The sequence below is a fragment of the Nicotiana sylvestris genome, chromosome 3, assembly GCF_000393655.2.
Source record: "Nicotiana sylvestris chromosome 3, ASM39365v2, whole genome shotgun sequence".
Classification (NCBI taxonomy): Eukaryota; Viridiplantae; Streptophyta; class Magnoliopsida; order Solanales; family Solanaceae; genus Nicotiana; species Nicotiana sylvestris.
The window spans coordinates 220,996,171-221,012,796 of NC_091059.1; the positions used below are offsets into that span (position 1 = coordinate 220,996,171).

Below are 16,626 nucleotides of genomic sequence, written 5' to 3' on the forward strand. Positions count from 1 at the left end.
AGCCAATTCTAAGTTGGATACTAATTTATAAACTTTTTATTAATATTTTCATACTGAAAGTATAATCCCATTTCAAATGGGTTTAACAGCCTATTTGGCGAAACTTCTCCAATCCTAAAAGCACTTTTTTCAAAAAAAAAAAGTATTTATTTTTCAAAGTTGAAGTGTTTGGCCAAGCTTTTGGAAGAAAAAAGTTGCTTTTGAGAAGAAGTAGAAGCATTTTTGGAGAAGCAGAAAAAAATAACTTCTCTCCAAAAGCTCTTCTTTGAAAATCACTTTTGAGAAAAATACACTTAGAAGCAGTTTTTAAAAGTTTGGCCAAACATCAATTGCTGCTCAAAAGTATTTTTCAAATTATTTAGCCAAACACAAACTGCTTCTCACCAAAGGTACTTTTGAGAAAAAACACTTTTGAAAAAAAAAACTTCTCTAAATAAGCTAATTTTTTGCAGCTTAACCAAACAGACTATGTCGAATATCCCTAAGGATTCACGTCACTCCAATTCAACATTGGATTTAACTTATACGTCCTGTATGGACCGTATAATTCCAATTCCAATTCCAAATTGGTAAGAATAAATTAATATTATATACATAACCTTTATATAAATCAATATTAATTTATTTTATATATATATATTACATATATGTTTCAACTAAAAGATGTAATTTAATTTTCTATTCCAAATAGTAAACTTCAATTTGTTCACAATATTAATTATATCTTCGGTGCTAGCAAAGAATATAATAATATTTAATTTGGACTAATGACTTTATTTATTTGACTAATTAAAATTTTAATTCAATTGTCAAATAATGAGTTAATTAATCATTTAGCAAAGATCACAACACCTAGTGGGCGACCCCAATACTAAACCGATAGCAAATTGATCACATCAATAGACTAATCAAGGGTGACGTCTAGCAACACTCCTTAATCGGCTGGATGGAATAAAATATACAATTTATTCTCTAGAAGAATAATGTAGTAATTCCTTCTGTCCTTATATCTCTAGATCATCCTAGGATATGGTTTAACTATCAAATCCTAACAGGCAACCAACTATGCGTACATGTCAAATATAATCGACCATTGAGTGACCTAAGAAACTCTCTTCTTTCATTCAATTGCTCTAGCTAAGGTCCTAATTTGATCGTGTATAATGAGTCAATTACTCAAATGGTCACTCAACAATCCCAAATTATCTCCTAAAGTCACTTTTCTTTCATTTGTAACAACAAAGTTACTGAACTATGCCTGTTGCATTCACAAGGTCACTTAACTAGATTTTCCAAATTTTGGATTGCCAAATACCTATTTTACCCTCTAAATTATAAATATTTATCTTCTTTTTATTTTTTTAAAACTTTTTAGTATTAACAACAAAAATTCAAAAAATTATTTATACAATTCAGAATGAAAGAAAATAAAGGTTGTAAAATATATATTCCATGCACGTAATATAAAAAGAGTTATTTAAATAAAGGTATTTTTATAATATACATTATATATTCTTGAAAAGTATGCTCAATTATATCATTATATTTCTACCAACTTTCCGATGACACAAAGTAATGTCACCAGAAAGCAGGGGAACTATCTGTATAGGGTAAAATATGCTATGTTAAGCCGTGGATGGAATATATATAATATAATTGAGCATAATTTTCAAGAATATATAATGTATATTATAAAAATACCTTTATTTAAATAATTATTTTATATTACATGCATGGAATATATATATTTTATAACCTTTATTTTCTTTCATTCTGAATTGTGTAAATAATTTTTTGAATTTTTGTTGTTAATACTAAAATAATTATTGTTAACAAATTATTCTAATTTTTTTTTGCTATGCTCATTTTCCAGCATTATATATGCTTAAATATTTTTTATTTTTTTAATTTATAAATAATATTTATTTATTTTATAGGTAAGTCCATAATATAAATAATAAAGAAAAAAATTATAATATTAAAAAGTTTAAACAAAATAATAAGAAGATAAATGTTTATAATTTAGAGGGTAAAATAGGTATTTGGCAATCCAAAATTTGGAAAATCTAGTTGAGTGACCTTATGAATGCAATAGGCATAGTTTAATGACTTTGTTGTTACAAACGAAAGTAAAGTGACTTTACGAGATAATTTGAGATATTTGAGTGACCATTTGAGTAATGGACTCGGTTTATAATTCATGACAACATGAAGCTTAAACTCATTACCAAGATTTGACATACTCCATCTTGATCAATTACTAATTTTACAAGTATTTAATCATACCCATTATCCTTTCAACTATCGCCTTAGGACCATAGGTGTGTAATATCAAAGCACAATTAATAAGTTGTCAATTACTATTACGATCTTAGGTCAAAGGAAACTCTTACATCACATTCTTCAATAGAATATCCTATTGACAATTTATGGTAATTCTAACCATTAGGAACTCCAATGAATCTATTCAATGATCATATCTCTATATGCATCATCTATCTATGTGATTTAGTTAATGAGATCAACTAATCTTTATCCCATAAAGACTACCACATAAATATTAATCTAACCAGATTACTAATGTCTAAATTAATAATCATACGAAGATTACATTGTAAGAGACTTTACTCTCATTATCATGATCTCCATCACGATGACAAGTCTCAAAATTTAATCAAGGACCTTATTAAATTAATCAAATAATTAATAATAATTATGATAAAAGAATATCAAATGCCATATATTTTATATTAAATAATATTTACGAAAATATATTCAAAATAATCAAACATGAGATTGGATATAGGGCATATCCACTATATCGCTAACAATTTATACGTAATAAGTCAACAATTCCTTCATCATAATTACTGCAGAATTCATCCATTATGATATTTCCACAAATAGGAAAGTACCCCGTAGTACTACTAGTACTAGTATTTATGAACCAAACAACCCCTAATCGATTCTACGCAACGATACGGCGTACGGTTTTCCTTTTCTTTCCCTCCTTTTTCTCATCTTTATCTAATAAGTCCACATGTTTCTTTTCCCCTGTCCTACAGCGACGGCCAAAGACAAAATATCCAACTAACTCAGTAACTTCTCCGAGTTAAAACCCAATAGCAGTCAGTTCACTTGGACAGCACCAAGAACCAAAAATTCGAGCTAATTTCGGATTCCTCTCTAATATATACGTGTCTTCTCATTTGATCAGAGGTACAAGGATTTGCCCCAACTTTCAAGGTCTGTTAATCAACGGTCTTTAATTCAATGTTTTTGGTATAAATTGTTTGGTTTTGCATGCAGTTCCAAATTATTTGGGTTTTGATTGAATATGTGATTGAGCCTTCTGTTATCTCAAAGTTGTACTTTCTGGTTGATCTTTGAAATTAGTAGTTCGCTTTATCAATTAACACCAACAATTAAATTGTACGGATTCTTTCATGTTGCCTACTTGAAGTCGATAATCTTGAAATTCGTCGGTAGGTTGACTAAAATTTATATAGCGCTCACTGGATCATATTACCACGAGTAGTTTCTTTTTACAGTCTTTCATTCATATTCCTCTTTTTTTTCTTTTTTTTTTTTCACTTTCTTACTACTCCATTAGTTACTATACTATATAATTTTGGAGGCATTCTTCCTCCTACCCTTTAGATATTCAATTTCAGTTTCCTTTAGTTTTCAGGACCTCCTTTGCCGTTTAAATCATTTGATTGTGCTCTTAAGTAAGGTAGCTAGCTTAAATCATTTGATTGTGCTCTTAAGTAAGGTAGCTAGCTTAAACTCTTATTCGAAATCTATTCAGAGAAATTATTGTTTCTCATTCGGAGTTTTTTCTCACTTTCACTTCTTAGGGTTAATTTGACCTGTTTTGAGTGCTAAAATCAGTCGCCTATTAATTGACATTTGAAAGTGAACTTTAGATATTTATAAACTATACAAAAATTACTCTAAACTGCGATTCTTTTCATATCAAAATGACATTAGAATATTAATTATCCATTAATTTCGCGTCAACCGCAAATTATTGAGGTTGGCTCAGGGGCAGATTAGGGGGGCGCAAGGGTGTTCACCCGAACACCCTTCGCCGAAAAATTACACCGTATATATAAGGCAAAATCTGTTTTTTATCTCTATATATTAAGTTTTGAACACCCTTAACACAATCCAAAAGTGTAGTTTAATGGTCAAGGGGGTTCAAAATCTACATAAGGTCATGGTTCAATTCTCACTAGCTACAAAAATATTTTTTTGAACCCCCTCCGTGGAGATCCTGCCTCCGCCACTGGGTTGGCTTGTATCCATTTTCAAAGATTCATCATAGTTAAATCATTTTTACGCCTTCAGCCTACTACAACTTTTCTTTTAACTAGTGTTGAGACCTGCTACACTTAGCGACCTAGTGGAGTTAGACAAACACTATTTTTTTGAAATTTTTAAGTCAAGGATCATTTTGGTTTACTATGGGGATGCAAAATGTAACGACCATCTTGGGATAGAGTGAGTGGCCAATTAGTGGTTTGATATGCACTGCTGGAGTATCTCCAATTTTCTGAACTGCAAGCTGCATAGTGAGATGTAAACTCGCTGTTGTTGCTATTTGTTGTAACATGCATTACGTCAACCACTTTGTTCATGATTAGATATACTAGCATGTATTCTTCCTACACACGCATGTGCACATATATGGTTTTTCTCTTTTGCTTTGATTATCAAGAGCTGCTTTGAGACCTCATTTTCTCATGATCAGTATCCTTTCAAGAAATTTACGTGATATCTGCAGAGATTAAATTTTTGTTTAAAGCATGCCAAACAAATACAGAATTTGCAACTTTTTCTTTGCAAATGAAATTCTCTTGCAGATGATGTCGTATACCCCCCCCTCCCCCCCCCTTCCCAACGATGTCGTTCTGGGGGCCATAGACTACTGTAATGTTTGGATTGCTGTTTTAATTTAAATTCCTTATTTGCATCTTTATTTGCAGCATTTTCGAGCTATTTAATGGCCCAGGATATTCTTTCAAATGCCGATTCACCTCGAAGAAGGTCTGGCCTATTAAGAGATCAAGTTCAATTGGTGAAAAGAAGCAACTCTGCTCGTTATGAGATAGTCCCAATTCAAGATCAACTATCATTTGAGAAGGGTTTCTTTATAGTTATCCGTGCATGCCAGTTGTTGGTTCAGAAGAATGAAGGAATTGAACTGGTGGGAGTCGCTGGTCCTTCAGGGGCCGGAAAGACCGTGTTCACAGAAAAGATCCTGAATGTTATGCCTAGTATTGCTATCATAAACATGGACAACTACAATGATCCCAGCCGTATCATTGATGGAAACTTCGATGGTAGTCTTGCTTTCGGTCTTTCTGATAGGTTATTACATGAGATAATTTGTTGTCTATGATTTATTCTTCTAGTGACCTTATGTAGCATTTGTTTGATTATTTGCATCATCTTCAAATAGCAACCTGCAGATTTCTCTTACTGTGGGATATGTTGATATCACTCCATATGGGGAAGGAGATTGCAAACACTAGGATTTGAATGATATATGTGGAAAGAATTCATAGAGAAGCATGCACAAACACTCTGTTTCACAGAATATTGAATTGGGGATATATATCTAATACACTTATTACGTGTTTCTGCTGTACCTCTCCTTTGCTGAAGAGAGAAAATTTTGAGAGATGATTCTGATGGTAATTCTCTTTTTGTTAACTTGGTTGCCTTGAAAGTAATTAAAGTACTAATATAGGAGAGTATGTTACCATCCAAGTCATCCATCTGGATACATCATCCTGAGCATAGATGTCCTTACAGAACAACTAATAAATAGTAATCACAAAGTACAACGGTCATGAAGTGTGGATTCTTCTAAGAAGATGATTATTGCACGGGCATTGTCTTTATCCATCTTCCACAATCTTCATCGAAGTACGTATAGCAGCATGTTAAAAATCAAATAAGCTTTGAGGAAATATTCTAATATATGTTATAAGGGAAACATTCTGCATCTATTTATAATAATTTTTTTCCTTTACTCTGATAAAGTATTTCCAACTTTTATCATCTACAATAGATAAGACATGGTAACTTTATATTGGCTTAGTGATTATATAATAAAATCATGTCCTTGAGGAGAACAATTTGAGCTGAATATCTTGTTTTATGAAATTTACTAGTAAAATAACGCTCACCCAGTAATCAGTCCGAGTGAATTATTTAGTCTATACTACCAACTAGAAAAGCCAAAAATCTTGAGATCAGTTGATTATACTGTTAGGGAGTCCACATGGAGAACATAGAAGCTGTTTGCATTTCGGGTTAAGGAATTCAGCATTTGTTTTCCATGACCCATAGTTTGCCCAAGGCTTTGGTCTAGAGGTTTGAGTGCAACACGTGATGTTTGGGTGTTAGGCGCACATCACGGGTTTAAAATCCTTCCACAGATGAAAGCCTAGTATTTAAGTGGAGAAGGATAGTGGGGCGGGCCCATTCTCCACCGAGTTTTGAATCGTGCACTACTGACCCCTTGGAGATTTCTAAGTTATCAAAAAAAGAAAAAAAAGGAAAAAAAAGCTCCAGAACTAGTAGTCTTAACACTTCTCTAAATTCATCCCTGATCTATATATATATATATATATATATATATATATATATATATATACACACACACACACACATATACATATATGCATATGCACATGAAAGATGAAGACATCATTTGAACAGATACTTTGTACAGTTCAGTAAAGCACACTGCAAGACAAAGTATATATCTATGCTGAAGAATGTAGCTTAAACCCTTTATACCTTGCTGCTACTGCTTCATCTAAAAGTTAAAGTTGGCAAAGAAGGGAGCCACCTATTTATTTATTTTAGGCCTGCAACAGTATGGCTGATTGATACCTCCTGACTTCATGGCATTCTTGATTTATGAATCTTCTAAAAGTCAAATCATAATAAGAATATTCAGGCTGCATTTGCAGCTGGTTAATGTGCTGATGAATGATTAGAGTAAAATACCAACAAGGAATACTATTTTCATAGCTGGAGCATGACCACTGTTGATATAAGGAAAAATATTGAAAATGCAAAAGTATCTAGTCTTCTTGAATTAATGAATAAATATTGGCTGCTAGCCAGTTTCTTAATTTGCAGATCTTATTGCTCCTTTCTTTCACGGATGATTGATGTGTACAGCTGTCACCTCTCCTTAATTTAGTTTTTCAATTTGTTCTTTTTTATGTGAAGACTGTTCATGAGTCTAAATCTCTCTGGATTCTATGGTGCTGAGTTTGGGAATCAATCATAATCATCAAATAAATGTTGCTAGAAGTTTTGGAATTTGTCTCATAAGTGAAATTCTGTCACAGTATGCAACTCCTAATGCTTTTTGCACATCTTATCAGGAAGGATATAACAGACGAGTTTTTTGGTTTAACTTTTTTCAGCTAGAAAGTTAAGAGCTAGAGTTTTATAATCCTTGATTATAAACAACTCTTGAAAAATCTTGATATATAGCTGTGTATATCAGGCTCACAAGGCCTTGAGCATAAGGTGTTCCTGTAAAATGCCACAAAGGATCGTTGAAGAAAACAATGCACTTATTTTTTAATCGAAAAAAAATCGATTGAGTGTTCTTGCATTTTGAGATGTTACTTCCAGCATGTGGTCTTGCGGAAATGGTTAGGCCATATTTTACTGTTTTGGATCATTTCAGCACTCAGCATAGTCGGTTTTATTTTGCTTTAGTTTTTAATGTTCTTTTGCCACCTTATTACCAAGGAGAGTAGAAGCTATGCTGTGACAAATGATTGAATTTAAGTGAAGATTTTCAATGACTTTTATCTCCTGGTATTGTTGAAACAGATCCACGCTTGACAGACTATGAGACGTTGCTTGAGAATATACATGGGCTGAAAGCGGGGAAGCCTGTTCAAGTTCCTATATACGATTTTAAATCGAGCTCTCGCGTGGGTTATAGGTCGGTTGTCATTCTTCTCTTCACTATTTCTGCTAGCCCGTTGTTTACTTTTCCTGACAACACACTGCTTTTTCTATGGATCCTTCTCTTTCTTCACGTTCTTTTTCCTCTTTAGATTGTTCCTTGGTGCTAGGATTTTTCTTCTTTTTCTTTTGTATATGTTGGAGTTCAAGGAGAGGGATTGAAGAAAAGTACTTGTCGTGCAGGGGAAGGAGGTTTCTGCGGTGGGGTTTACCAAAAAAATTTTGTACTGCTCATTAACCACTTTTATATTTGAAAGACATTAAAACGTCTATTTTATTTCTACTGTTTGTATGTAACATTTGATTGAAGCCCATGAATGACATTGCACATCATTCTTAATCTAGACCTTCATAATATCCATTAACTTTTTGACCGAAATTCTGCTCATCATTTATTATTGGATTTACTTGGTGAAGAAGACAGGGAGTTGTGATTTGTGTGTGTATCAGCCATCCCAGTCCCCCCGCACCCCGCGTGGTTTTTAGTTACATTCATGACCTGATATATACACTATCGAATGAGTTTGTGTATACACAAAGATCTTAATAGAAGATCAACAAGAGGAATATAAAGAGCTAATAGTATATGTTCAGAGAGAAAAGAGGAAACAAGAAGAGAATGGTGTAAAGAGGGGAGAGATTCAGAGAGACCTATCGAAACACAATTAAGAGCTTTATCTAGCTGACATTACTGGAAGAACATCTGAAATTTATAATCAAGAACCAGTTCCATACAAAATGTTTCATTTTCTTACTTGGCAATGTAAAACACACGTTTTCTACTTCTTTCTGATCCCATTACTTTTTCTGACCTTTGATTTGACAGAACACTCGAAGCTCCAAGCTCTCGAATTGTTATAATTGAAGGGATATATGCTTTGAGTGAAAAGTTGAGGCCATTACTAGATCTCCGTGTGTCTGTCACGGGTGGAGTGCACTTTGACTTAGTGAAACGGGTTCTCAGGGACATTCAACGTGCTGGACAAGAGCCGGAAGAGATAATCCAACAAATCTCGGAAACGGTTCCGTTTCTGTTATTATAATAATATATTGCAAGACATATCTGTTTCAAATTTCTTTATACATTTAGCTTGGCAACCAAGTACAATGAACCTTATGTCATTCTTCCAACAGGTCTATCCTATGTACAAAGCCTTTATTGAGCCTGATCTACAGACAGCTCATATCAAAATTATCAACAAGTTTAACCCGTTCGCTGGATTTCAGAACCCAACATATGTTTTAAAGGTCTAACATTTTGACCTTTCTCTTTACGTTCCATTTAAATTGTGACTAAAAGGTTACTTGTGAACTGCAAGCACAACTTTTGAGACTGATGCATTTTAAATATATTACAGTCAACAAAAACTGTGACCGTAGACCAGATCAAGGCTGTGTTTCCAAATGAGCACAAGGAAATTACAGAGGAAACTTATGATATTTATCTCCTACCTCCTGGTGAAGATCCTGAAGCTTGCCAATCATATCTTAGGATGAGGAACAAGGATGGAAAGTACACTCTTATGTTTGAGGTGTGACCGATAAATTCCTTGTTTATATGCTGAGCATATCATTTATTAATTGTTGGACTACTTGTCACCTTTTTTGTCTTGTCATTTTCAGATGGTAAATTTGCTTGATATTGGTTAAGCTACTTGGATCCTTCATATGATCTATTTGATTGCGATTGCATATATTCCATTAGTGAAGTAGCAAGAATGCTGTCAGCATGTACTGCCGGTCATTCTGTGTATGCTGAATGAACTACCTTTTAAATTCTAGGTTTTAATGGTTATAGAGCTCGCTGGGGAAATCTGGCCTTAGTTGTCCCATATCATACAGACAGAAGAAATATAGCAATCAATCTAATACAGATTAAGGCTTTTTAAGTAGAATCCTACTGTTCTGTCATAGATATGTAGACGCTAAATAGAATACAGTCTATTGTGTGACTAACTTCATTTTAACATTTTGCTGATATGACTTATCATAATCTAATCTCTCTCCATCTTGCTCTATTTGCATCTGTCTTCCCCTGATAGATCATTTTTGCACCTTGTTTTTGCGATGAAAACAAGATGTTGTAGTACCAAAATAGTAGATAAATCAGATCGTATTTGTCATTCTAATATGGATGACACCTGACTCACTTATAAGGAAGATACTTCGAAGGAGAATCCAAGTTCACCTGTGACCAAAAGTCAAATGCTGCGCTTTAGCTTGTTATTCTATTTGCTAGATTGCTATAAATGAGCAGTCAAGAACTTTCAACTTTGGAACTTATTTCTGTGTTTCCTATTTTGGGTTCATTATAGGTATCTATTGAATTCTTAAAGGTATTGTGCGGAATGTCAAGAAATAGTAATCTTGTATCATCTGAGGATTTTCATGTACTTCTTTCAGGAATGGGTGACAGATAGTCCTTTCATTATATCACCAAGAATCACCTTTGAGGTCAGTGTACGACTTCTTGGTGGTTTGATGGCATTAGGATATTCAATTGCGACCATTTTGAAAAGGAGCAGCCACATCTTCTCTGATGACAAGGTTTGTGTGAAAACAGATTGGTTGGAGCAACTTAATCGTCAGTATGTTCAGGTATGATAGTCACAAATTACTAAGTCACCCTTATCTTATTTTGAGTTTTCTTTTAAATGTTTTGAATCATGATTTGCAAGGTAGAATTTATTTATTCTTTTTTTTTTCCGTCTTTTTATCTGTCTCCTGTTTTGAGCATTTGGGTTTATTTTATTTTATCTGGAATTCAGGTAAAGATGTGTGTCATTGACCTCCTAGAGAATCTCTGTAAGGCTTTACCCAGCCAATGCATAGACTTAGAATGCGGCTAAGCCATGAGTAATTGAATGGTTTGAGGCTTGGCATGGCACAATTGACTAACCTTTCATTTTATTAATCTACTGGAAGCAACATTGATTTCTGGGGTTGAGACAATTGTAAGAATAGTATTTAGGAGAGTTGTCCAGTTTGGATACTTGCTTGATTATCATTCATCACTATCATTTGAGTGTTTACATTATTTTTTTTTTTATTTAATAAATTATAAACGTGACATGAAGCATGCTGAAAATGATGAAAAGGAGGAAGAGGAGTTCCCTAAAACTTCAGTTAAAGAAATTTAACAAATATCAATGAAGAAGAAAATTTTATGGTGAATATGTGAGTTAAGTTTTAAATTTCCTAATCGCTGACGACTTGAGGAAAATAGTGAAGTCTGTTAGAAATGAGTTTCCTCTTCCTCAGTTCTGTCATTTGGCGTGAAGTTAATTGCTATTATTATTTCCATTTTTTTCTTATGAAGGTGCAAGGAAGAGATCGATTACATGTAAAATTTATTGCTGACTCTCTGGGTTTGGATGGTTCATATATTCCTCGCACTTACATTGAACAAATTCAGCTGGAGAAGCTTTTAAACGATGTTATGGTAAGATCAATTTTAACTAAATACAAACTTTTCCAATGTTCCTGGTTCTGAGTATCACAAACTGTGCAGGCATTGCCAGACGATCTGAAGACAAAGCTGAGCATAGACGATGATTTGGTCTCAAGCCCTAGAGAAGCTTTATCCCGAGCCTCGGCAGATAGGAGAACGAAATTTCTTAATCGGTAGGTCATAGGCTAAATTATTATCTTAACTACTACTCAAAGTAGTCTATACTTATTGCACCATTATTTAGATGTTTTTACCCTGTCTGGAAACAACCACCACCTACTTATTTCTGCAAAAGTCATGGACTGAAAAAATCTTCATATGTTCGCCTGTAACTATTGGCAGTGGTATCCCACATACATACTCAATACAACGAGAAAAACACCTGTCCAAGTTGACCAAACTTGCGGTTAATAGTAGAAGATATGATGGAAGAATTCCAGATTCTCCAGCACCAGTGGCTAACCAGGTAACTCTTCTGAGAAATAAGTTCATGTTTTTGTGAGAATTTAATGTCTCCACTATTTTTGCTACAGATTGAAGGCATTTTTGGTGTGTGAACTGATTTCCAGTTTTTTTTCTCTTGGTGTTCTGTGAAATTTCTTTTAGAATATATTTTCCTTTTTTTTTTTTGAGAAGGTAACATTTGTGTGTATTGATATATAACAGTACATAGGTTGTACTGAAACCATATTTACAATGTGCAAAAAGATAGACTACTGAGCTACAATCCTAGCAGTATTCTAGGACTTCTAGGATCGATACAGTATCTTCTGGCCACTTTTGCTTACACCAAAAATAAAAAAGTAGGACACAATTCATTTTGATCTTTTGTATTGAATTGCTACTATCCTCAAAATATCTAGAGTTTCTCTCCTTCCATATTGTCCACCATATACATGAGGGGACAATCCTCTATCTCTGCTTCCAGCTCCAGTTCCAGCTTCATCCCAACTAGTGAGCACTTCAGTAATCTTAGAGGGCATTGTCCATGAAATACCTCTGAGGTTAATGAATATCACCATTGATTGATTCTTAATTGTTGTTATCGACACTCGAGAATATATTCACCCTTTCCTACTCTTTCCTCTTAGGGGCTACCACCATGTCTCATAGCCCAACCATTGACCAAAGTTATAGGCTGTCAATTTTTCTTATAATTCAAATATTCCTTATGGCATAACTCGAACCAACATAACCTTCGGAAAGATTTCATATCAGGAGAAGGAAGTGAGTCCTCCATTAGGAGTTAAAGAGGCACACGGTTGGATTTTATGGTTTTGAGAATCGCCAGAGTAAAATTGACTTTATAGCTTTAGAAAAGCAAGCCAAATAATGATCTCCTGGCAACCCTGGGCACAGGTGGCTGGAAACGCCTGCAAAAAACTGATGGATCCCTTTTATAGTCATGTAGAACAGCAAGAGGGTCTATTTTTATGATTTACAATTGTTCATATAGATTTATAAAAAGCATATTTGGTTTATTTTAATCTTCATAATAGACTTTTATTCAAGTCCTATAAATCTTTTTATTAGTCATACAAGGATCCATTCATTTTGTAAAAAGATAAAGAGTTCATGACGCCTATATGGAGAACTTGGTGCTGGAGACTGTGCACCGGAAGTAGTATATTGCATATGCTGTTTTTCCTTTTCCATCTTCCTGCTTAATTTCATCGTTTCTCATACACCAGAAGAGTAGTTAATTGCTACCAGTACCTCCCACTTATGCTGAACAGTTTGTAATAACTCAATCTTGCATTTTCCTGTTCTCTCTCGATCACTCAAGAATTGCTTTTTTCAGGGAGTTGTTTCTCAACTTTCAGAACAAATTTCCACGCTGAGTGAGCGAATGGATGAGTTTACATCTCGGATGGAAGAGCTAAACTCAAAAATATCTGTCAATAAAGTTTCTGCCAGCCAACAAAATTTGGCAGTGCACGCTGAGGCTTGCAATGGATCTGCACCCACTTCTCTTTTTGTGGCTGGGTTAGGAAATGGCTCATTGACTGGTTCTCTTTTACCTCATTCATCATCTGCTTCCCAATTGGCAAGGGAATCTTCTCTTATGGAAGAGGTATTTTAAGATTATCTTCTGCTCATCATTGACACTAAGCAGAGACAAAAGAAGGCATTGTGGCCTTGTGGGTGCTTTGATATACTTTCTAAGACAATTGTTGTCCAAATCTTGCCTTTTGATCTATTTGACCAAATTTTAGAGTAAACTCGATTGTGGAATAATTCGTCATTTGAAAATAATACTTACTAGAGATAGCACTGAAAGTTAATGACTTATGTTTCCAAGTACTAAAAGATTCTCTAACAAGAACCATAGTCCAAGTTCAATGGAATTGTCTCATGAAGATCAGGAAAATGGACAATTTGGTACTGAGGAGGTAGGTCGGTTTAGACAATTACGCTTCTGATGCAAACCATCTTGCAAGCAGGTACTTCTCATTGGGAGATCACAGCGTCAGATCATGCACCAGATAGACAATCTGAGCAATATCCTCCGTGAACTCAATGGAGAAAGATCTCGCCAAGGAAGAACGGATAGGACGGAAGGAATGGCTGAAGTTGTTGAATCAATTGGTGTTCCTCTACTTCTTACTCTTGCTATTGGCGGTGTAGGTATCTTCTTGTTCAGGACCTTGTCATCTCAAAAATAACATATTCAGCTAATGCTACTGAAACAGTGAACTCGAAGATGTACATATATTAAGAGAGAATTTTAGCGTAAATAAATGTATATATTTTTAGCCTTGTTATCTTTGAAGAACCACAAATACATGAGAGGATGAAATAAATTGTCTCTTGCAAATGGAGAAAGTATTTCTTCTTGGATTATTACTGTAAAGATATAATAGGGCTGGTATTGGTGCTGTAATCCTTGTTTAGGATGTTGTCCAAATGTCTATCTGGTCCTTGTACCTGAGATAGCTCATGCTATGTTATCTGCACTTAAAGGAGAAAAATGTTGATCCAACAGACTGACTTCAAGATTTAAAGAAAAAAGGATATCAATTAAATAAATACTAGTAATAAATCGTTTTTAGGTCCTTTTGATAGGAAATCCTCATTTTGTTAATTAAAAAAAAAAACTTTTTCTCGAAAATCCTGTCAGGTTAATTTTCGAAAAAGAAAAAAAAAGTGAAACGAAGTCCTGTTGATTTTCTTAGAAGTTCCTATTTAGTTGTCAAGCTGAGCTCACTTACTAATAATAATATTGGTATGATTTTATATAAAATTCCAGTTCTGCAGAATGGAGATGAAAATAACTTTGTACTCCAAAATAAACTGTATATTTGAGCAAACTAGTACGATACTGGTTTCGTTTCTTTTCCAACGTGTATGCAAGGCCAATTTGTAACTTCATTCAGGGGCAATACCGAATGATCTTTCATTCCTTATGCCTTGTACTCATCAGCTTTCGGCTACTTTATTCAAAATGCAACGGATAGCTGCAACAGATATCTCTAATGAGCATGCCACAGATCAGACATGAATGTAGATAGATGATCAGATGGTAGGCGCAAATAAATTGCAGCATCAGATTTAGAAAGGAGAGAAGAAATGGCGGCGTATGCAGTTCGAGATTAATAATCGATAATTACTTGCTATTTAGCAGAACTAAGTACAGTGCAATTAAAGTAAAACAACATAATTCTGTCAATCAAAACAACGATGAAGTTGTTTCACAAATTTCTGATACAACTTGATCATAATCTTCTTTCAGTTTCTCTTGATCTTCCTGGCTAAGTTCCCCCTTAGTAGGCTTTGTCAATACCAAAACGCAGCAAGTTGGCCTCTTTGTTGCTCCAGCATTTGCAAGATCCTGAAAACACAATGCTTTTACAATCATGACCTTCAAACACACTAGCATTATATTGCCATTTTTAAGAAAATGAACTAGACAATAGTACCACTAAATACTACTAATATAATACTCAAGGTAATGGGGTTTAATGCAAAAGTAACTGGCTTACTTCTTTTGAGGGAGCATAGATGTATGGTATATCAGATTCCTCACATAAGATTGGAACATGGGTAATGACATCTACTGGAGAAATATTTCCAGCTATAACACACAATCTGCAATTTCCCACAAGACAATGCTTTTCACAAGTTTGTAGTATGTAATATGGTGGAGTAATTGGCAAATACAAAGCATCTTGGGCCTGCTCCTTAAGCCCAGTGTCTTTTGTCTAATTAATAAGTTTAGGAAAAATTATGCCACACAATAAACATTTGTTTCACCTGAAAAATATATACACCGTATTTATCATTCGTAGCTATAGTTTCAGAAAATTATCATTTATAGCTATATTTGAATTTTATAACAAATCCACCTGAAAGTACTGAAACAAGAAATCAATTGTTTTGAACAGAAACAAGAGGACAACAAGCTCTTGTAGCTCAATTGGTTCAACCACCTGCTTAGTAAGTGGAAGCCTTGAGTTTTACTGCCAATGAGAGCATTTTATTTTTCTGTATTTCGCTTTGGCTGTATTTGTTGTGCGAACGAATATATTTGAGGTTGTATTTGTTGCATGTCTAAATACAAGTGATACAAGCCTCGTGAAAATTCATCATTAATATCCTTTATGCGTCTAAAATAAATACTCTGTTTCTTCGGGTTCCGATGGAACCACCAACTCCTTGAAGAGTAGTTTAGATTTTGAAATGGTTACTCAGAGAAATATGATTGATTACCTAATTTTGTCACGTTTTACTAGATGATGCAGCTGAAGCAAGTAATTCATGTAGTAGGACCACGTAAATATTATTGGCAATAATCTTTTAGGAGGTGAAAATTGGATTAATATTGACATTACTCGTAAGTTCAAAATTCAAGCTTGTTTCTTAAAGAACTTAGAGGTGTCACGTTGGAAATTTGCTCGTGCTGTTATTTCCTAACTGTCATTATTGAAAGACTTAGGATAAGACTCCTTCCATTGTATAGTTTGTATAAGACTCTCTTCTTTATTACATAGTCTATTAGATCACATTTGATAAGCCTCCGCAGCATTGTATATATACAGTCTTGTTTATTAATAAAATCAGTTAAGCAAGTAGCTTCTTCTCATAAACTCTATTATTGATTTTCACATGGTATCAGAGCCAACTCGGCGAACAATCCGACAGAAAAAATAAATTAAAATAAG

General features: G+C 34.0%; 1 protein-coding gene across 2 annotated transcripts; it reads left to right on the plus strand.

The window, feature by feature from the left end:
* Positions 1 to 3,106: 3,106 nt before the first annotated feature.
* Positions 3,107 to 14,305, plus strand: LOC104217894 (inorganic pyrophosphatase TTM1). Of its 2 annotated transcripts, none has more exons than XM_009768237.2 (12): positions 3,107 to 3,246; positions 4,992 to 5,348; positions 7,876 to 7,990; positions 8,840 to 9,035; positions 9,148 to 9,261; positions 9,372 to 9,545; positions 10,417 to 10,611; positions 11,333 to 11,455; positions 11,525 to 11,637; positions 11,807 to 11,930; positions 13,266 to 13,538; positions 13,909 to 14,305. In XM_009768237.2, exons 2-12 carry the CDS (start codon positions 5,009 to 5,011, stop codon positions 14,128 to 14,130), a joined length of 1,989 nt encoding a protein of 662 aa, XP_009766539.1. In that variant the 5' UTR covers positions 3,107 to 3,246; positions 4,992 to 5,008; the 3' UTR covers positions 14,131 to 14,305. The 2 variants fall into 2 exon arrangements, with proteins under 2 accessions (XP_009766539.1, XP_070027614.1); XM_070171513.1 differs by lacking the exon at positions 3,107 to 3,246 and adding an exon at positions 3,391 to 3,485.
* Positions 14,306 to 16,626: the final 2,321 nt, after the last annotated feature.

What these genes read in the sequence shown, in the direction of transcription:
- LOC104217894 (XM_009768237.2), top strand. Translation starts at nt 5,009, where the DNA reads ATGGCCCAGGATATTCTTTCAAATGCCGATTCACCTCGAAGAAGGTCT. An exon ending in CATTGATGGAAACTTCGATG is followed by an intron (nt 5,349 to 7,875) that starts GTAGTCTTGCTT and finishes TTGTTGAAACAG; the next exon opens with ATCCACGCTTGACAGACTAT. An exon ending in TTAATCGTCAGTATGTTCAG is followed by an intron (nt 10,612 to 11,332) that starts GTATGATAGTCA and finishes TTTCTTATGAAG; the next exon opens with GTGCAAGGAAGAGATCGATT.